The sequence below is a fragment of the Neolamprologus multifasciatus genome, chromosome 18 (genome assembly GCF_963576455.1).
Source record: "Neolamprologus multifasciatus chromosome 18, fNeoMul1.2, whole genome shotgun sequence".
Taxonomy (NCBI): Eukaryota; Metazoa; Chordata; class Actinopteri; order Cichliformes; family Cichlidae; genus Neolamprologus; species Neolamprologus multifasciatus.
This window is the reverse complement of record NC_140456.1, coordinates 15,332,143-15,354,295: the sequence shown is the minus strand read 5'-3', so window position 1 is coordinate 15,354,295 and position 22,153 is coordinate 15,332,143. Positions and strand designations below refer to the sequence as shown.

The window sequence follows — 22,153 nt, the reverse complement described above, 5'->3', positions numbered from 1 at the left end:
TCAAGCTTTGGTGAATTGTCTGTGCACATCCACTGAAAAATGATTGTTCAGAGCTGATGGATTTCAGCCACAGATTTAAACTAAACTTTGTTGCAGAGATAAAAACAAAAAAGGCACTTAAAAGTTCTTTAACTGAGGCTGTTCTCATCTTCACCCATAGAGAAAATACTCAAGTCACTGCATCGACCTCTGTTTTTTGCCTTGACCCGATTATCTCCATCTTCAATGGTGCTACACTCTTGCCAGAGTCCTCGATTTGAATATCTGGAGGAACTAAAAAGAAAAAATATATACACTAAGTAAGAGTCTCTTATCGTCACTGAGTCATGCATCTGCTCTTAAGACATTCACATTTAATATCGTGCAGAGCATTTCACTGCACGAATAAAATGCCATCCCTGAAAACAGTTATCTAGTAACTCACTAATACCTGCTTTCTGGTATTAAGCGGAGTGTCTGGTAAAGTTCAGGAGTTGATGGCACAGCAGCACTTTGTGAAGATCTGGGAGTGGAGAACGTCGTGTAGGTAGATGATTTGGCCAGCTGAGCTTTCACTGAAGACATCCTGACCTCTGGCTCACTTCCTGCAATACAGACCGTGTTTTAAGGACAACAGTTTTCTGGTAATGCATTAGGTGTTCATATGCAGTATTAGAAAATTATTATTTGTTAGTCTTTCTCCTACACCAAGTTTTTGTAGTTTTCACACTGATGTTCCCAAGCAGATGGTACTGAATAAACAAGACTGACTTGGCGATGTGATATTGTGGAGCCGTGCAATGATTTGGATAGCTCATAAATTGTATTCACAATAGAACATAGGAAACAGATCCAGTGTTTAAACTGAGGGGTGGGGAAATATTGGTTCATTTTAAATTTGATGGGAGTGACACATTTCATAGCTCAGACAGAGGCCACAACAGATTGGAACAGTAGGAGGTACTAAAGAACAGCAGGAGGAACATTTCGCAAGTAAATCGGTTAGTTAGTAACAGAAATATGATGGAGTGCATTTTAAAAAAGAAAAGAAAAAGTGCATCTTAGAGAGGCTGAGTTTCTAGAAAGGAAAGATGGAAATGGGTTCACAAAATTCAGAATAGTGTTCCTTAAAATAACATTGCAAAGACCATGAATATGTCATCATCTACAGTAAATGAGATCGAAAAGATTGGAAGAATCTGGGGAAATCTCTGTGTGCTAGGGACAAGGCTGAAAACACTGGATGTCTGATCTTTGGGTTCTCAGGCAGCACTGCATGAAAATCAGATACGATTCTGTCATGGAAGTCACTGCACGGGCTCAGGAAAACTTCCAGAAATCTCTCACAGTTTGCTGTGCCGCCCACAAATACAGGTGGAAGCTCCATCATGTAAAGAAGAGACCATATCTGCACACGATCGAGAAATGCTGACATCTTCTATGGATTAAAACGCTTTTAAATGGACTGTGGAAAAGCGGAAAACTGTTCTCTCGTAAGATTTTATGGACGATTGATAGAAAGAAGAGGGGATGCTGCTCAGTGGTAAACACGGCCCTGTCTGAACTTTTGAGACGAGTTAATGGCATCGAATTTAAAAATGAGTGAATATTTTTCTTACAATTGTCCATTTTAAAACATTTGATGCTTTCTATGTTGTTGTTTCTATCCTGAATAAAAATCTGGAATTAAAAAAATAAAAAAAAAATTCTTTGCATTTACACAGCATCCCAACTTTTTCAGAAATGGGGTTGCAATTGTGCCCAATTTTAGCCATATTAGTAAGTAAAACATTTAACCACTGAGAGGCTACGTCATTCAACCGCCCACTCCAGAAAGCACCTTAATTTAAATTGCACCAACTTACTAACTGATAAGGCACTGTGACCATCTGATGAGGAGCATCTCCTTCCGTCTGTAAAGGGAGTCAAATTCAAAAACTGATTCTTGAGCCATGAAGCGCGATCCTCTTCGAAGGCCTTTTTCTGTCGAAATAAAAATAAAACAAATGATTTCAAAGACATAAATGCACCACCACCATCACAATGTGTGCTCAATTTAACTACGGGACCAAATCAGAAGCCTTCAGTACCTCTCGGCCCAGACGAATAGCAGCCTCGGTGAAGTTCTTTCTCTCCCTCTCGAAGTTTCTCTTTTGTTCTTCAAAGAGCCTCCATTCCTCTTTGAGACGCTCCTTCTCCTCCAGTGTGTAGCAGTCATTAAGAAGAGCGGCAGTCTCATCGTCAAACGAGGTGTTGAGTTGTTGCTGCAAAAGCAGGAGTGGTTATTCCTTTGATACCACATTATTTCTTAATGTTCCTAAATCATTTTTGATACTGACTAACAGGCCAGAAACATCCTCATGGGGACATCCCATTGACATAATGCTTTCCCTAGCTGCTTACCTTAACCCTTAGCCTAAACCTAACCATAACCCAATTGTAACCCTGACAGTAAAACCACATTTTGAGTGTGAAAAATGCCTCCAACCCCGTGGGGAACTGGATTTTGGTCCCCACCAAGATAGTAAGAACTCGTGCACACACACGTCTCCCCCTTTGTAAACACACTGACTGCCTCTCATCAGATGCTGACCTGAAGTAGCTGCTGTTGTGCATGAATGAACTCTTTGCACTGCTGGACTTCACACCTCATCCTCTCCATCTCATCCTCGTGGGTTTCCAGAGGTATCATCTCTTTATTAGACTCCAGCTGATTCTGCACTTGAGAGACTTGACAAACAAAAACCAAATGGATAAGCTGATAATTTTGGTTTGTTTCCAGGCATGACACATTTAGCTACAAAAGAAAGGTTTTGCAGATGAAAAATGTTTAAAGTTGTGCCATTGTGTCCAAGCCGAATCTACCTTGGCTGTCTAATTTCTCCACATGGTTCCTCAGCTTCCTCCACTGCTGACGGATGCTGTTTGTTAGCTGCTCCCTGGCATGCTCACAGGACTGATCCAGAGTTTCTCTGCTGGTGTCTCCTGTTTTCTCCTCCCCATCTGAATCATGATGCTGCAAAACAGCCAAAACAATATAGTGGGCTTAAAAGGAGGAAATCAGGAGATCTGAACTTCAGACATGTCATTTCTGATACTCTGGTAAACATTTATGGACCAGTTTTAGCGCTCTTTGTATTTTGAAAGTATCTCTATGCAAAAAAACAAACAAAAGCAACAATTTAATATGGTAACAAGACTAAAGCATTGTACCACTTTCGCTTACAGGTATGATCTATTGGTGTATTGGCTGAGTCCATTTGGCAAGACAACGTATTGGTCTGCTTAAATATTCTACTTCAACAACAAGTAACACCACATGGTGGCGTCTCATTCCTTGTTGTACTCTCAGGGATTCTTGTCACTACCATATGTGCATACGTATGTAGGAACATAAATTTTCTATGGCGATATTGTATAGATACAGTGACACCAAATATCGACATTTTAAATAAATGAAAATGCTATGAATAAGTCGGCTCATCTCAACTTATACGAGGTAACCTTTCTACAAACAGTTGCAGTCTGACTTGATTGACTGAAATCACTCTAGGGGAGACAATAAATGCAGACTAACTGCTACCTTGTTTCCATCAATTTGAATGAGGCTTTGTCAGTGAGCACAACTCGAGAGAATTTCACTCAACCAGCTGCCAATGGAAATGTAATAGTTAAATGTGAATTTCTGTTAAATGTGACTTTCTATTGACAGGATTAGAAGTGAAATCACAGTTAGTTTCTGTCTCATCAGGAACAGATTGCATGTGATTACCAACTTGATCCTATCTGACTGCAGACTGATAGCAACATAAAGTAGTGTTTAAAAAAAAAAAAAAAAAAAAAAAAAAAAAAAAAAAAAATCACAATAATATTGTGATAATATCGTATTGTGGGGTGTGGCGATTCCCACCTCTAATGATCTAAAGTAATTTACAACAAAGCCCTGAACAGCTTTCTGGACTAACAAGCTATGCAGTGACAAGAAAGTACCCGCCTTTTGCAATTCTGAATTAAACCTACTGCTGAGGAAACAAGACCCAGCTCTTGAGTTTTGTAACAGCAATAAAAGTCCTCTTCTTCTTTTATGTTTTGGTTTACTGTCCAAAAAGCAAAGTCCAAAATGATTTAAACATAACAACCTGGTAATTTCAGTGCATGAGCTATTTATGGGCTGGTTCCATCTTATTTATGTGTTTATGTGTAAAAACCACAACCAATACAGCCTTCGTTCGCACAATATCATACAATTGATTGTCCCAAAAATCAGAACAGAATTGGGGGAAAAGGCTTTTAAATACGCTGCCCCTGCTTCCTGGAATAATCTGCAGAAGGAACTGAAATTATCAGAATTGGTTACCTTGGGAGAGTTTAAGTCTGTCTTAAAGGAACGAGAGAACAGCTCTTTTACTCAGTGTGATTGTTTTTAATGTACTCTTAATTTGATCTGTTACTGTATATTTTACACATGTTGGTATGGGATATTGTATTTGTTTTAAATGTTATATACCTATGTGGTATGTGACTTTTGTTGCCATGATGCCAGGTCTCTCTTGGAAATGAGACTTTTAATCTCAATGAGATTTTTTACCTGGATAAATAAAGGACTAATAATATGGGTAAAAAAACCCAAAACAAAACAACCCAACACAAAACAATTTACTGGGTCACTGATTAAACAATTTTTAGTTTTATAGTAAGACTTTTATTCATAAGGTAGGCCTGTAAAAGTTGTGAATAGATACCATCACATTATTGTGACACCTTGCAAGGATAAATATTATAGCCAGTACCAAACTTTCAATCTAAAATATAATCTGATATTTTTTCCCCTGACACGTTAATGTACATATGAAGTTCATGATTCACCATCTGGATGGTTTCCTCCCCATAAGAGAACCATCAATCTTTTCAAACCCATCTACCAGAGGTGTGTGTGTGTGTTTCAAATACCTGCTCCTGGCTGTCATCAGCAGTTGCTCCTCTGCCAGAAGAACTGCGTGGACTCAGGATATGAATCATCTCCTTCTTCATCTGCTGGAGGACTTTCTTAAGCTCAGCGTTCTCCAGCATCAAAGACTTCTGACTTGCCTCGTAGTCACTGAGCAAAGACTTGTACATCTCACCCTCGTGGCTGCAGAAATCAATGACAGATCAGTTTATGTAAATAATATTACACATTTTTCAGTTTCCATGGTTAAATGAATTTCACTTTCAAAATACCTGGCTGTCGCTTTTGCAGTCTTCCAGTGACCCCTTTTCCCATCTGACCGTCCCAAGCAATTCAGTACATCGATAGCTATTTGAGGAAAAAGAGAAAATCCAACAGAACTGACACAAAATTATGCAAATCATGGTTTGTTTAAGTTAAGCACATTTACCTAGTTTCTTATCCTTTCTGTCAACCAGCAGCTGGCTGAGGCGCTCTTTGAGCTTTGCAGCTTCTCTCTCTTTTCTTTTGGCATCATGACTGTACTGAGAGGCACGGCTAGCAATGATACTTTGGAGCTTCTGGACCTGTCCAGAAATAATTGATTATTTACAAGCTGTCAGGTTTTTGCATCCTGAAATAACTAGTATTAGTAACAAAACCACAGTGTGAGAAGAAGCTTTACCTCATCCTTTTCTGTTTTTAAGCAGCTCTGCAAAGTCTTAATTTTCAGTTGCAGCTGCCTCTCCATTTCATGCAGACCAGATTTCTCCCTTATTGACAGTTCCAACTGATCCTGGAAGGAAACACATGATACATGACGTAAAACTGTTATATGCCGTCTGAAGATTTTCTATAAATCAAATTAAATAATCAAATAAACTAAAAAATACACTATAAATAAATAATAATAAAATGAAATTCTATGTGAATCAAATGACTTTTATTTTTTCTAGCAGCATGTTTAGAAAAAAACCCAAAACAAACAAACAAACAAACAAAAACAGGGACTATGCATCACAACCAGATACCATCAAAGTGACAGGAAGCACGTCAAGACCTCCCAGCACACAGCTCTAAAAGGTCTGTCTTTGCTTGACTGACAATGTTCAGTGGGGATATTCATAGTGTATACACACTACCATGCTTTCATATCTCTAAGAGGTGACAAAATGTGACACTGCATAACTCCACCTTTACTCCAAGACATCTGTACGCAGATTATAGCCTGAAGAAATAAAATGTTGGCTCCACAGAGAAACGAAAGAGACACTTTCTCTCTTGGAAGTACATTAACAGAAAGATCAGCGGTTATACATGCCTTGAGTCTGGTATTGCTCGTCTGCATAAGCTCCATGGTGCTGGATTTCTTTAGCTGCTCTTTCTCAAGCCCTTCTACAGAGCTCATAGTTCGCCTGTGAATCTGTAGCAGCTCATACATGGCATTCAGAGCCGGCACTGCATTCAGGCCAGTCCCCTCTGGTGAGGTGGCCTCAATATACGTAGAGGAGAGGCCCAGTGAGGAGAGCTCCTGTGGGGGGATGGAAATTAAAAGTATGTCCTTGTCTAGGGGTTATCTTTTTGGAGACAATAAAAAGTTTCCATATAAACCAAACACTTCAAGTAGTAATAATAACAATCAATAATAATAATAATAATAATAATAATAATAATAATAATAATAATAATAAACCTAGGGCCTTCCATACCTGATTGATGTATGAAATGCACTGAAGAATGTTATCCTCTGTGCAAAAGGCACTTATTACACTGTAGGAGCTTTTTGCCAAGGGAAACAAGTACGATGACACAAAGTTGTTCTGTCTCGAGGGTGACATCGTAACATGTGATATGCTGGATATCTCATAGTTTTCTGTAAACACAGAACAAAGAAAGGGAAAAATATTGAAACTGTGGAAACATTACATCTACTGTTCTCTTCCTCTAAAGAGAGGCTTGAATTAGGTTGCAGATGAGAAATGAGAACAAAAATGTGGGTCATCTCTAAAGAGCCCCCCCCCAAAAGAAAAAAAAGCTAATGGGACTTGCTATTCTTGAAGCGCTCTATCAAATGCATCGTTTCAGCACACACACACACTTACCCATCGATGCCTCAGTTGTCCACCACTCTCCCATATCACCAACACATCAGGACACGAGGACACGAGGTCATAAGTTGTCACCAGGGAGATGGATTAAGCAGCCGGGGGTTGTGGATCAGAGGACAGCACTGGAACAGAGCGCTGCAACAGAGCATCAAGTCATGAGACAGACCAGCAGCAGATAATCTGAGCCGAAGCTTCATCCTCACAGGATTAACTGTCAGATGTGTACCCGTTTGGAGGGGGATTCAAATGGGTTTTAGGAGGGTGCTCCTATTGGTTACTGGCATCCAAACTGCTGGGCTGTAAGATGATCTGAGCCTCAAACCAAAGGATTACAGAGATAAAAATAAGAGAATCCATTACAGAGAGTAAATCTGACAGACTCATTTGTTCTACGTGTTTGTTTTTTAACTTTAATCACTGACATGCTCGGTGAAACTGGCTGAACCACACACTAAACTAAAGGGGCCACTCCCACAGCCTTACCGCCGTGACTTGCATTCAGGTACAGGTTCATTGTGTTGATGAATAAAAAGAAAAAACGGCGCACTGAAAAGCTGGGGCGTGTTAAAACGGTTGGACGCAACCACCAATCATGGGAAATGTCTGCTGCCTCACAAGCCAACTCTTCCCAGTTTATCTAATGAAGCAGAGAGCTTACACAGCTTTTATCTAGAAATACACACACTGGGGAGGCGATAAAGTCAGACGTGCTACGACGTGACACACTCAATGCTTAAGGTCAGGAGCTGCTTAAACGTACGTAGTCCAGCAAACATGCTTGCTTACTTTGCTGTGTCGTTTGCTAGACCTCTACATGGCTATAGAGAAATACCTTAGAAGCTTAACGCTGCTAAGCATAAATAACGTTCACACATGCCGTGTTTCTCCCCCGTGATGTTAGTTAGCCAACAAGATAATAGCCATGCTAACATGACAACACTACAAAGATACTCACTCAAGGGCGTGAAACGGGTCAACTAAATCCAACAGTTTACCTCCGTGCTGCTGCTGGCACGGTTAATACACTCCTTCCCTGAAAACACCTCCAACTCCGGTGTAGACTCCAGTCAACATCCTGTCAACAGCGGCAATAAGTATCAAAACTCCCGACACAGCCCAGCAAATACCTCCACAGGTTAATGGGCAGACTCTGGCTGCTGCGGCGTTTGTATTTTTTTTTTTTTGAAGTCTATTCCTCCGCTGTCGTCCAATCAAACTGCATTGTTATTGGTGGCACCGTTGTTAGGCAACCAGTATGAGGGCTGTGCATTGGGTGTACATTATGCAAATGAGAAATGCCGTCAGGTGCCACAGTCAGGTGTCATAAATGTCACTGCCGCGCCCCCTGTGGCTGCAGGAGGTATTACTACACATAAAGCCTGTTTTGACAGCTTTATTTATATAGAGCTGCCAAATTAATTGTCATTACACATAGACTCATTGTGCTTGAAATAGAAGATAATGCCTCAAGACAATGAAAACAAGAGAGTAGAACTTTACAAAAAACTAAAATGCGAGTGACAGAGGTCATTCACTTCAGGTCAGCACTCAGCTCCTCCCAAAGAATAGGGCAACAGCTGATGTCCTGCAGGTCTGTTTGGGTTAAACACGTCTGAGATGTCCAAAGAGGCCAAACCACTGAGAGCTTTAGGAACTAACAGAAGGATTAGTCCATAAAGGGGGTTTTAAAGGAAATTCTGTGTTGAACCGAGAGCCAGTGTAGTGACTTCAATATTGAAGTATATGTTCAAATTTCTGTGTATGCATAAGGACTCTAACTGTTGCATTCTGGGCGAGCTGAAACTGTACAACTGATAAATTGGACAATCCTGTAAATAGTGTGTTTCACTAGTCTAAACTTCTTGATTTGACTATAAGGACCAATTTCCCTGAGCCAGTTTGAGAATTTTCTAACTTTTGATATGTGACAGAAAGCACTTCTGATAACCTATTAATATGATTATCAAAACTAAGATCATTGTCCAAAAATAATGCAAAGATTCTCAACTTACTCACAAAAGAGATGATTAGTGTAAAAAATAAAATTCTGTCTCTGACTTTCTAGACCAACTACAAATATTTCTGTCTTGTCTCTGTTCAGCTCTGTTCAAAAGGTTTGTAGACATCCAGTAGTTAATGTCATCAGAGAAGCTTATTAGGTTATGTACAGGGGTTAAATCATCAGTGGAACAAGGTAGGCACATCAGTATCATTTGCATAAGAATGATAGGATATATTATTATTCTCTATGGTAATACCAAGAAGGAGCATGTAAAGGTTAAAGAGTAATGGGCCAAGGACAGACCCTTGTAGAACTCCTGATTGAATGTTCATTTATGCAGATCTAAATCAAATATTTGAAACAAAAAAAACCAACTCTAGCCTTTAGGTACAATACAATGAGACCCAATCAAGAATCGGAACCTGTTAAATCAACTGGATCATAAAGTCTTTGCGTTGAAATGTCCTGATCATCAGTGTTGAAAGCAGCAGTGAGATCAAACAGAGCTAAGATCTGCTGATCTTAAGGTCACTGATGACTTTATAAGAGCTGCTTCTGTGCTATGATTGGTTCAGAGACATCATTGGTACATGTCATAAGTGCTGTGAGGTAAAATTAATTCAGCTGAAACAAATGTTTTATTTTCAGATATTTTGCCGACCATGTTTGTGAGAAAAAAGTCAGATTAAATTTAAAATAGGTGCCACTGTTATGGCTAAAGGTGCGCTGAAATATATCCAGAAGGGACATGACTGATCCTAAGAAGCTCTCAGTACTGAAATTCAAACTTTATTATCCAAATGAGGTGCTCAATTTGACATTTTGTGCAAAAGAAAAAATACAAGTATAGCAAAAATACACAAAGTAATTTATACAGGTCATAGGATATGCTTCTGTATTGCTGACAAAAAAAAAACCTGTGCTCAGCACAAAATAAAGAGATGAAAAGCAATTACGTTTCAGGAAATTCACTTTCACTTTACTTTGCATTTAAGTTGTGAAGTTTATTTGAGAGTTGCATCTTTTAGCATGGTTTCCTCACAGTGAGAAGGTTCTGGGTTTGTACCCCCTGTTGGACTTTGCATGTTCTCCCTGTGTGGATTTCCTCCAAGTGCTCCAGTTTACTCCCACAGTCCAAAGATGTGCTTGTTCGGCTAATGGTGATTCTAAATTGGCCATATGTGCTAATGTGAGTGTGAATGATTGTTTTTCTCTCTGTGTTGACCCTGTGATGGACTAGCGACCTGTTCAGGGTGAACCCCACGGTTCAACCAATGTCAGCTCGGGTAGGAAGACTCCAAGTTGGATAAATGATTATGAAAATAGAAAGATGTTTAAATTTTCTCCTTAAGTGCTTGTATATAAAAGATCGCCAAGTTACATCGTTGTTGTGTAGCCAGGAGGAAGTTCTTCTTAGTGTTTTTCTCCACTAATGTCTGAGACATCTGCCCTCCATGTTTGAATGCAACACTGGCAAGAAGAGAATATTATTTGACATATTTATACGGCAATGCTTGATATTGATGTTACATTGGTTTATAATGTGGCCATATAATATCAGCATGTCCTTAACATAGGAACTTTGCTAATTTACTAGTTCTAAAAAAGTCAAAACTCAAGTAAAAGTACATCTGTTTAAGTTGGAAGATATTCCATCATGATCACCCAATAGTGTTAACAAAGGCTCTATACAGACTCTCAGGACCCTGTGGGGCATTTTGCAGTCACATGAGGGCAACTCGTTGCTCACACTTGGCAAAAAGATGACACTACACCCTGTTATCCAAAGCAACCACTTGAAAACATGCAGCAGGTCGACTCGTCAGTAATCTGGTATCGTCCAGACTCAGGCTGATCTATGCACTCTGCAATGAAGGCCTGAAGCTGGGACACTGGCTCCTTGTCTTTCTGATGATGCTGAAAAAAGAACCATTATAAGAATAAATACATAAATAAATAAATAAAATATGCTCATATTCAACAGTAAATTACATCCCTGCAAGATATCAAATATCAGGGTGGCTCGGACTGACCTTGATGGTTTCGTACGTGTCAGTGATGAGAGCAATGAACAGACTGAGCACCATGTAGATGAAGATAGAGATGAAGGAATAGAGGTAGAGTCTGCTGAAGAGCCACACCATGTAGGTTTTGTCTCTCATCCTCAGAAAGGTGGAAAACATATCATCACCATTGAGGAGAGAGAAGAGGCACTCTGTCACTTTAGCCAGTGTTCTGAACTGTAAAACAATGTTTAAATAACGATTAACATTCTGACATCATGTTTCTGGAAATAATGTCGGAACAGATCACCCTAATGTTTGTACTGTAATATGAATTAAAGTGTTTATACTTTGTCGTGGTAAGGTCCAAGGACGATCCAGCCACAGAAACAGTACCCGAGGTAGATTATGGCTGCACAGACGCAGAATCGAAACACATTGGGCAATGCCGCCCTCAAGGTTAAGATTAAGATCTAAAACAAAAAGAAAAAAAAATGCCAGTCCCTCTGGAAATGCATTTGCTCTTTGTTTGTATAAAGTAATTTTTATTAGGCACTGTTAGGAAAGTCTTACATTGTACTTCTTGAAGAAACTCAGGTAACGAATCACACCAACCCAGACAAGCATCGTGGCTGTTCCCAGCAAGATACTGCAGACGTCATAGTTTGTTAAGAACTGCAAAAGAAAAAAATACTACTGATAAATTTGATAATTCTGCAACCCTTTACATCAGAATCAGAATCGTGTTTATTGGCCAAGTATATGTGTTTTTACATACTGATTTCAGACCATTTAGAAAATATTCACTGATTTCTAAAAGAAAAAAAGAGAAAACCTTTGTTTGTATTCCAATTTTCAGCACTGATCCAGTGATGGTCATTATGTCACTGACAATAATGAGGATGTACCAGCCATTCACAAACTCCATGCGGTCTGACCAGGACACAGTTTTATTGTAGTAGGCACTGAAAAATATGCTGAACTCCTACATATAAGAAATTTATCAAACAAACAGACTGTCAAACAAGTCAGCTAATGAGATGTTACTACAGGCAGTAGTAACAGGCACATTTTAACATGTTAGTCTATTAGCTAATACTATAAAGCAATACTGTGCAAAAATCTTGAGTCACCCGACTATGTTTTTGGGTCTACACATATTGGCAGTCTGTTAAAACATGTCACACATCAATTGTTCCCATTTCATAAGTTGAATTTACAAAAAATGACAAAGATAACGGGCATAAAATATATTTTTGCAATAACAAGGTGATTTCTAAAGAGCTATTATGCCATAATTTGGAATATCTCTTTATGGTGTGCAGTGTATCCTTAAAAAAATCTGAGGAAACGGGAAAAGAAAAGAAGTGGCAGGCCTAAAAACTATCTAGAGCTGAAGAACAATATCTGAAAGTGCATCTAGCCTCATCAGAAACAGTCTTAGGTTGAAGCATGGCTATCAAGAGTTATGCCAAATTACAGAAGGACTAGACTGAAAATAAGTGGTAGTGTCAAATCATCTTGATAGACAGAAGAATAAAGGTGGTCATGCCAACATGTTTGTATGTTTCCACAAATCTCTGCACCTATGTCCCATTTTCCCCGCAAAATATAAAGAAATGAAAGGTGGCTCAAGAGTTTTTCACAAAATTATATGTGCTCTTCTTAAAAACGACATCATGTTACCAGTATGTAAAGCCCCTCACCAAAAGTATAGAGAACATTACTTGATTGACCTCATCAACTATAATTATGGCCTGCCTCGGGTGCTGTTTAGTGTCTTAACTGAGCCAGATGCTAAAAGTATTTGTGTGGTGATACTTACAAACTGGAGCTGGATGCCATGGACGACAGATCGTATGCAGAGGATGAGAGAGGCGAAACAGGCGAGGATGACCACAGAATCAAACGACAAGAGGAGATAATCGTTCTTCCCAGCTAGAATATTTGAGGTCAGGTGTTAATATTTTGGGGCTCTGTGTCTATAAAACTGAGACATAACCGTTGTCATTTCTTGGATCATGCAGGTACAGTTGCAATCAAAAGATTACGTACACTCAATATGGGCATGAATGTCATAGTAATTTGGGGTTTTTAGTGATTTGATTGAACTGTTTGTTTTCCAGGGTGGAATGATTGTACAGCGTACGACATTGGATTTACATTGGATTTTCTCAAATCCACATAGGGTCAAAGTTAGACATAGCAGCTCAAACATGTATATACACCCCCACTAATATTTGTTTAAATGTCCTTCAGTGAGTTGCACCTCAAATAAATGCTTTTGTTAGCCATCAACAAGCTTCTCGTGTAATTCTGGCTGGATATGTGACCATATTTGCAGAATTGGTAGGGTTCATTTGAATTGGTTGGTTTCATGACATGGGCCCAGCTTTCAAGCATAGTCCAAAAATTTCTAATGAGAAATTAAATTATCATCTATGTTATCCATTCCAAATCCAGTTTGATGTGTTTGTCCTTTTGAAACACCTAACTGTGCCCAAGTTTCAACCATCTACCTGTCGATTTGAGGCGACGTTGAAGAATTTGGATGTGCTTCTCCATCATTATAATTATTCTACCCATTTTGTACAATGTACCAGTACCAGTGGCAGGAAAAACAGTTGGTACACTGTTCTTGGGTTTGAAAGCTTCACCTTTATTCCTCTAAACTTACCCCTCACCACTGTGGCCAAATAGGTCAGCCTATCTGGTCTGAACATCTGAAACTTTTCTCCAGAATGCATTTGGGTTTTCTTAAAGGTGTTGATTTGGGAGCAGTAGCTTCTTTCTTGGTCAACACCCTCTCAGTACATGCTGATGTAAAACTCACTTCACTCTGGACAGTGACTCTGGTGTCCCAGCAGTTTCCAGTTCATAGTAGGCTTGAGTGGTTCATGAACATCCTAACAATTATCCATTAACAGTTATCTGTGGGTGACAGTTTTGGGTCTTCTTCCAGACCGTGGCAAAGTAGTGACATGTTAAATAAGTTTACTAACATACTGCTGTTTGAACTAATGATCCTGGAATCTGCACTTGTTTAGAAATGGCTCCAACACAGCTTCATAGCCTGTGTAAATCTACAATTCCTTGGACTTTTCCATTGTTCTGAGTATTGGTCAGTCCAATGAGGGCTGTCAAACCAATCCTTTTTATGCTCCAGCTTTAGTCAGCCATAGTCACAAACATGAAGTTAACAGACTTGCTGAGTTAAAAGACATTGTAGAACTTTCTGCACCACTTATTATACTTTTGACCTAATCCAAAAAAACCCCTTTTGTATCCAATTCCCTTTTTTAATCATTCGACACTGGAAAAAGAACACCTCAAAGAAATCATTAAAAGCACAAAATGACCATGACATTCATGCCTATGAGTCTGAACACAGCTGTATTATGAAAAGTAGAAAAGTGTTACTGTGCCCCCTGCTGGCGTTTGACTAACACTAACAAATATTTTGCTTCCTGGTGTCTCTCAGTACTATTTCTACTCACATGTGCCTTCCACGTTCCAGTCACTGCATTCATAAATTCTAACATCATTTTCAATATCAACCTTTATCTTTCCGCTGTGTGCACGATTGTCAAAAACGATCTGTGTAAAAACAAAGGATGGTTCGTCACTGAGCTTGTAAGATCTCCTAAAATATTATAGAAAATATATCTTTGAGATTGTGGCACTTTTCAGATAGTGTCACCAACCACTATGTGGAAGTCATAACAGTCTGGTAGCTCGTGGTGCCGCACAGTCTGCAGATTGATGGTTTTCAGAGTTAGGTAGATGTTCACAGATAGCAGCCTGGACACACAAACATATATTAGCAGCCAACACTCTTATCATTGGACATGAAACCAATATTTTTAGTTTAGCCACCTTTTGAAATCCAAAGAGAAGTTGGGATGCGTTGCCAGAGTGTTGTTGCTCAATGATTGCATAGGATATATGGAAATACAATCTGTGGTGGAGAAAATGTGTTCAGAAATTATTTCAGTTTGTATTATTTAGCAGAGGAACGATGAAGCACGAATCCCTGTGAAGAGTAGAACAAGCTTCCTCTTTTCACGTCACAAGTGCACAGTGTGATTATTTTCCATTCTTGCCATGAATCAGCTTCAATAAATATATCTTGCACGGAATATTAAGCATTGACCTAAACAGTGTTGCAGCTACTTTATGTTTTTGTACCTTTATCAATATGCGGATCAATATCAAAGGTGTCGTTTTCAGGATCGATGGTGCTGTTTCTATAAAACACTTGACACAAAGTCAGAGGAGTGTAGTCGCCATTAATGAGCTCATATGCAAGATTACCTACAGTCAGGTTTTGGAGATTGGTATACTGAAAAAACAGACAAAGAGAAAACAGAAAACATCTTTTAATGGTGTAAAATTAGAATTAAATAGAAGATGATTGATTAATTGATGATTGATACTGAAACCTTTGGTGATTAAACAAAGGTTTCAGTACCCTGTTGATAATGTAGTGAATGTGCTCATTCACATCTCTTTTGGTATAAAGGGAAAGGCTTCCGTGCCGGTGATCCTTGTATCCTTTGAGAAACAGATTCCTGAATGTCATCAAATTTTCATCCTTGAAAGTCACCATCATTTCATTACTCAGTCCAAAAGACACCAACTGTTTGGAAACAGGGGGAGAAAGAAAGTCTCACAGGTAAAAAACAAGTAGCTCCCGACCTTGTACACATTCACACGTAACTAAAGGATTACCTGGATAGTAGTGATTGCAATTTTTAATATTTGTATCGTCAGTTTCCATGGTTTCCGACCCCTGGCTCTGTACTTCTCGCAGGGATTCATGAAGAAGTATTTGAGCCTCCGTCTGAAAACCTCCACCGTCTTTGTATCTAAGCCGCAGCAGCCGTTTCGCTGACTCTCCTCTGACCTGGCAGCCAAAAGCTGCTTGGAGTCCTCCATTAGACTGAAGGCAGCTTTGTGACACCTGCATCAGAAATGTTTAATAGATAAAGAAAGCATCTGGCCATTCCAGTCATCCTGATCTAACTGGTTCTCCAGCCTGTGTACACTGCTACTTTTCTCTTCTTTATAGTTTAATTGTTATACTTCAATACATACTAATTATGCAACACTGAGCCACAACACACTACAAAACCACAGCTGTGTGGTTAGCACACACTGGCCCATTTTAGCTCATAGGGCTTCCTGCAACAGGGAGCATCAGTACCAGAGAAATGTACAGATTTGAGAGGTGTGTGAAAACAATTACTACACATATTTTTGCTTAATAAATAAAAGTTAGCTGCTTATATTGGATGTTATTATATGTTAACATATAATAACATAAACATATAATACCTATATAACATATAGGTATTATATGTTATATATATTTTTAAATCAGATGCTAACTACATGAGTTAAACTTCACTCTACATATAATTATGATAATAAATTAAATACCTGTTAGCGTTCGCCGAGCACCAGCGACCCAAAGTTCACCCAGTCTAACACTCAGGGCTTCTCAGCGGTGTGTGAAAAACCAGGTGATACAGTCAGCACTGCAGCCGTCACCACAATGACTGTCATTCCTCTGCGCCACTTGTAGCTTTTCCAGTTTTTTCCAGAAGTAAAAAAAAAAAAAGCACGTCTGCGCACCCAGAAGCTGACGACACATTTAGACGTTGGAGGCCTGTCAATAACTTCATTTTGACCTCGACAGTCGATGCCCTATTTTAACAATTATCGGCACTCTAACATTTTGATTTTTCATAATCACTGCAGGAAATCAACCACACAATGAAAAAAGGAAAAAAGAAACACAAGCCCAGTTCATATATGAACAACCTTTAGTTTTATTATTACATGACCAGTGAATAAAGAAAGAAATAGGATGTCACTGAAACTATGTTTATTAATTCAAGACTATTGTAGTGACAAAAACATGAAGCAAATTCTTGATGACTTAATGCACACACATGAAAACAAACAACAGAAAAACATGAGCTGGAGTTCTGCTCCAAGACTGGCTCTTTATACGCACACACATGGATATATATATATATATATATATATATATATATATATATATATATATATATATATGCTCAAGTAGTCGTTCAAGTGTGTACAACATAGAAACTGCATTCGGCCTTTACAGCTCATCAGAAAAATCACACCTCCTGTCACAGAAGGGGAGTAGGAGAGGTTAGAGAAGGTGAGTCACATTTTCTTCACTCCTGACACATCACGCTGGAAATCTAACCACGTTAGAAATGCATCTGATGCACGCGCAGATTTCCTCTTTCTTCTTTGATGGCACCGTTGTCTCATTTTAGTCATATTTTCCATTTTAAACTAGGCAATCTCCATACCCTAGGGTTTGGTTTGGTAACAAATTGGCACCATTTGAAAAACAAAAAAACAATCTTTAAAAGTTATCCCAGCCTAGCTGATGAGAAAATGCCCCCATTTTCATTCTAAAAGTTAGCTAATATAGTGGTAGTATACAGTATATGCCCATGTGCAGCAATTTCTCACCAACTGCCTCATCGAAGGCACGAATATCACTGAAAACGAGAGAGTGAGTGTTGTGGTTGTCTTTTTAACCGGTTGAGAACTGTCTTATTGAGATATGCTCCTAAAAGATGCTCCTAGTTGAAGTTGGCGTGAGGGAGCGCGACCGGAGGGGCTGGAAGTTTGGATCGCCTCCACTGCTAGTGCACCCCGGCGCTCCAGCATCTATGCTGGAGGGGGACTCGACCATTACCTCGTCCGGCAGAGGAGGCGCCCCGGGGTCTCCGGGCTTTGGGAGGCTGGATGAAGTTGTGGAAGGCGTGGCGATGCTGGCGCAAGCCACGGAGGAGTCTCCAGCTTTTTGCGAAGACAGCAGATCGAGTGAGGTGCCCACATCTGAGTTGGAAGGGCTTTTCTCGCTGTCCGGGTGAAAGAGCAAGGTGGAGTTGTTTGAAAATGTTGACGGGAGGTCGCTGGTTGAGGTTGGAGTGCTGAAAGTGGAGTCAGATGAGGAACTGGAAGCTCCTGCTGCTGAGTAATAGAAGAGGGGGGAAAAAAGGGGAACAGTTGTAAGGCATAAAGAACAAACGCATTAAGCACTTTTTTGCATTACACACACACACAGACACACAACTATTTTAGAAATGGGCGTATTAACCTCTGAGGGACTCGATCTTCTCATTTTTGGCCTTCTGCACCTCGTCTGTGATTTTAGTGATGATAAAATTTTGCGAGCGCATCTCCCGGATCGACTCGATCAAGGCATCCAGGCCGCGGGGGTTCTCAGCCAGTATGTCCAGCAGCACGGCCGTCCTCTTGGTCTGCGTAGTCCTGCAGCTGATCTCTTCTGCGTCATCTCGTGTCAGGATCCTGCGAGAGCGCAGGTAGTCCAGGTGGCGATCTGCTCTGATTTTATCGCAGAGGTAGTGCCGCAATCTGGTCAGCACCTGGAGAGCCACAGGAAGTCACGGAGGGCAGATGAAAAGAGGGCAAAGTGAGGTGTCAATGAACAGGAAACACACAGTCCAGGGTTCACCCCCCTTCCCCCAAATCAAAGACTACAGCAGGCCTGCACTTGCTCTCTCTGTGGCACATACAAAGTAAGCTGGGTGTCCAGATGTGCCCTAAACGTCCATCTTATTGTCCTGCTGTTAAATCCTACAGAAAGTGGAAATGGTGAGGGCACAATGAGGGTGTGGTGGGGGCATTTCCTCCTTTTAATAGGCCTATAGCGCTAAGCAAAGCATAAATATATATTTAGCAGTAAATCTGTTTCCACATGGCTCCCCTTATCAGATTGATCTGGCATCTGTTAGGAAGCCAGAGCGTGCCTGAAGTATAATACTCACGTCTTTCTTTATCTCTGCCATTTCATCTTCAGTGAGGTGAGGAGCATCCATCCCTCTCCCCCGCAAAGTGAAAATCCAGGTGGTAACGATTGAAGATTATTTTAATAATCTCGTCGTGGTGGATTAAAACACAACACAATAAATTATAGAAGTTAAATAAGATGACACCTTATTATTAATCGATAAAAGGTGGTCTATCGACTATCCATTCAACTTTTTTTGTTTCAACAACGGAAAAAAAATCCCCGGACTTCCTGATTGTGTCGAGGCTTAACTACGTCAACACACGGCAGAGACGTCGGTTTCACACTCAGCGCTGGTTTAAACCGGTAACGGTGAATAAAAAAGTCCAAGTTCACCTCAAGATTTCTCCTGTTTTACCAGAACAACTCCAAACTGAGCAACTTTCTTCGCTTTGAGTTCTGATGTGCGACTTCTTGCGCTTCTGTACTTCCGACCATGGCCACGCGCGTTTCTCGATAACTCCATTAGGTGGCGCTGTTGGACCTTCTTGCATACAAACACCACGTTTGGCAGGTTTAGTTTAGTCTGACAGCATTCATTCAAAGAAAAGTAAGTGTTACACTTGCCTAAATAAACCCAGTAAACTATAGGCCAGTGATGTCAAACATGTGGTCCAGGGCACAGAAGTGGCCCTCTTAAAGGCTCCCATGGACACCTGCAGTGAAGTTAGTGGGGATGAAAACGTCTATAGTTTAAAGTATTATTAGATCTACACTAGTTGTTTGAATCAGAAAGATTTAAAAGAAATCACTATGGCCAGGTGTCCTCCCACTGTGATCTGTAAAATTTAGTGTACGGATAATATTGATGAATGTGGAAAAACTGAGACATAGTTTTGCAGTTATTTTTCTTTAGTGATCTCAAGGTTGCTTATTAAATAAGAAAAGAAAAAAAGGGAAATGTTACCACTTGTAATCTGGCAGGGTTTTAAAGAAGCAGGAGGGATATGAGCTTTTTACTTTACTAGTTTACTCTAGTTTACTCTTTGTGGGCAATTAACTAAGCTGAGTTTGGCACTCCTGCTGCACTGTGTGGCTACTGCACAAGATATTTCTCTAATCTACAAAGTAACTTAAGTACAGAGCGATTCTCAGTTAATTTCAATTTCAATTTATAATTTTTTCTGAATTTTTGTTGCTGATTTATTGTAATGACGCAAATCTGAGGTGAAATGTAGGCTTTTTTAATGTGATGCAGGGCTTTTCAGTTACTTCACAAAAACGTCTATGCTTTACGATCTGTTTGCATGTTTTGTATGTGGAGCCACTGCAAAGTAGCTGTTGCCATCAGATAAATTCTCCTTGTGAAAAACAGCGTAGAAGTTAAATAGTGTTAGAAAATTCAAGCGCCTTAAACTTGAGTAAATTAAATGTTTGAGGTTTGCCTGCCAGTTTCTTATGTGCACCTAAGACGTAAGACATCGGAACATTAGATTGTTCTCTTCTAGTCTGTAGTTTAAACTGTTAATATTTAGTCTAAGTTCCTCCGTAGAAACTGGATGAACAGAGCCTTGGAAAAAAGCTCAGAATGCAACAAAGACAAGCTCAACAGCACCACAAACTAAACTATCTGAAACAGCGTCTGCAAAATAATTATAATAAGATTATTACTACTGCACAAACAACTAAGGGTTTAATAAGTTAGTTGGCTGTGGTGGAGCTGATTGTATGTAAACTGTTGGTTTGCTGGTCTTGTTTGGAAAATCTGCACAGTAACTCGGAGAATTAGAGTTGGACATCAAGTAAATATATTTCTGTTACTGTCAGTCATGCAGCTGGACACATTTTAAAGTGTAGTACTGAGCTTTGAGATGCGATGATCACAATGTAAATTTTCAGCAGGCAGAGGCTGTATCATAGATTAGGTCACAGAACAGTGACCTAATCTGCTGAAGCTGAAGGGTCATAGCATTAAAATCATCAGCAGTTCAGAGAGAACACCGGGTCAAAGTTCACATATACAAAATGAATTGCTGTGCGGTAGAAGTGATCTGACACTCTGGTAAACATGAAGTCTATTACAGAATGGCTGAACGCAGACAGATTTTCACTTCCCCCTAATCGCAGTATAGCACAAAGAGAGGACGGGCGCTGCCTGAGGAGATGGTTATCAGGCTTGTTTTGTCATGCTCTGCAGTGTAGTACTGTAATGTGCTGTGTGAAAACACCATCAGCAAGCAGAAATGTATATGAACTGTAAATCAGATCGCAGGACTCATGCAGCAATAATGATTTAAAGCCCCTCACAGCTGTCTGGCTGCTGTTTCATCGCAGCAGGAGAATGTCAGATGTTAAACAAAAATGTGGAATGAGCGTTAACAGAAACAGACAATGCGTGCCCACTTGTCCTCGCCACAATTCCCTTCATTCATGCTGGACAGCAGAGCTCAGCAGCCTGGAAATAACCAGCTGTGCGTTTCAAATGAACCCAGTGTGCTGACTCCAGAGTGCCCTTCGTGCAGAGCCAGACACAAAAGAAAAGAAGGCATTTATAGAAATGATGTCACCGACGGGACTTTCATTCATATCAGCACAAAACCCACTCTCACGTAACAGCCAAGACACCACCGTGACCTCGCATCCACTGTGGTTTTACAATATGCGTAAGTGAGGAGGTATTTGTGCTTTTCAGTCGAAGTACCATGCAAAATTACTTCTTTTATAGCTTTTTTTTCATACAGCCTATTATAACCTGCCCACCCACCTTACTCATTCGAGTGTATTCCATTAAGTATCAGGGATATGTAATTTTAACAGGGCGCTGCAGAGTACTGTGCAATGCACGTCCACCCATGGCTTGTATCAAGTATCTGTGGGAGGATAAAAGGTCTCTCCAGCACAATAACTTTCAAGTAATTACATGTCGCTCTCATTAAGTGAATTGCAAGATATGAGAAAATGCACGCTTTATATACGCCTCTTTGCAAGACACGTATATAAAGCCCTCTTTAGTTTCACATCTGTCTGCTCTTGTAACCAGGTTTGAGACCCACTGGGTTCATATTCATTAAGCATCTCAGATATATATTTAGGGCTGTTTGTTTGAAATCTGTACCTTACTGGAAGTCAAGGCAGGGAGCTGAGAATCAGAGCCGTCTAACAGTCTTTTTAGTAAGGACAATAAAAAGAGCATCGCATTAGGCAGCCCTGCCTAATGTCTGTATTCATAAAGACATGAATAAGCTTTTCTGGATCTTGTAAAATGTAGTAAGAAGCCCAGGATGTTCCTTGAATTTGATCATCTTTCATTGAACTTTCTAATACGAT

The 22,153-nt window shown here is 39.9% G+C and overlaps 3 protein-coding genes across 4 annotated transcripts; all 3 read right to left on the bottom strand.

The window, feature by feature from the left end:
- Positions 1 to 123: 123 nt before the first annotated feature.
- ssx2ipa (synovial sarcoma, X breakpoint 2 interacting protein a) lies at positions 124 to 7,147 on the bottom strand. Its single transcript, XM_085139567.1, has 13 exons — positions 7,009 to 7,147; positions 6,616 to 6,779; positions 6,228 to 6,437; positions 5,592 to 5,702; positions 5,358 to 5,493; positions 5,200 to 5,275; positions 4,930 to 5,110; positions 2,845 to 2,995; positions 2,573 to 2,709; positions 2,070 to 2,243; positions 1,845 to 1,962; positions 431 to 584; positions 124 to 273 (listed from the first exon to the last, which is right to left on the bottom strand). The coding sequence occupies exons 1-13, from the start codon at positions 7,040 to 7,042 to the stop codon at positions 129 to 131; spliced, it is 1,791 nt and encodes a 596-aa protein (XP_084995693.1). The 5' UTR covers positions 7,043 to 7,147; the 3' UTR covers positions 124 to 128.
- On the bottom strand, positions 7,010 to 16,719 carry mcoln3a (mucolipin TRP cation channel 3a). Its single transcript, XM_085139572.1, has 15 exons — positions 16,462 to 16,719; positions 15,751 to 15,982; positions 15,491 to 15,658; positions 15,208 to 15,361; positions 14,896 to 14,977; positions 14,724 to 14,820; positions 14,517 to 14,616; positions 12,845 to 12,957; positions 11,855 to 12,004; positions 11,593 to 11,694; positions 11,370 to 11,492; positions 11,050 to 11,256; positions 7,970 to 10,933; positions 7,241 to 7,329; positions 7,010 to 7,149 (listed from the first exon to the last, which is right to left on the bottom strand). Exons 2-13 carry the CDS (start codon positions 15,955 to 15,957, stop codon positions 10,796 to 10,798), a joined length of 1,641 nt encoding a protein of 546 aa, XP_084995698.1. The 5' UTR covers positions 15,958 to 15,982; positions 16,462 to 16,719; the 3' UTR covers positions 7,010 to 7,149; positions 7,241 to 7,329; positions 7,970 to 10,795.
- Positions 16,720 to 16,833: 114 nt separating this feature from the next.
- Positions 16,834 to 19,360, bottom strand: bcl10 (BCL10 immune signaling adaptor). Of its 2 annotated transcripts, none has more exons than XM_085139579.1 (3): positions 18,864 to 19,360; positions 18,173 to 18,461; positions 16,834 to 18,042 (listed from the first exon to the last, which is right to left on the bottom strand). In XM_085139579.1, the coding sequence occupies exons 1-3, from the start codon at positions 18,912 to 18,914 to the stop codon at positions 17,639 to 17,641; spliced, it is 744 nt and encodes a 247-aa protein (XP_084995705.1). In that variant the 5' UTR covers positions 18,915 to 19,360; the 3' UTR covers positions 16,834 to 17,638. The 2 variants fall into 2 exon arrangements, with proteins under 2 accessions (XP_084995705.1, XP_084995704.1); XM_085139578.1 differs by having other exon boundaries at positions 16,834 to 18,045; positions 18,864 to 19,358.
- Positions 19,361 to 22,153: the final 2,793 nt, after the last annotated feature.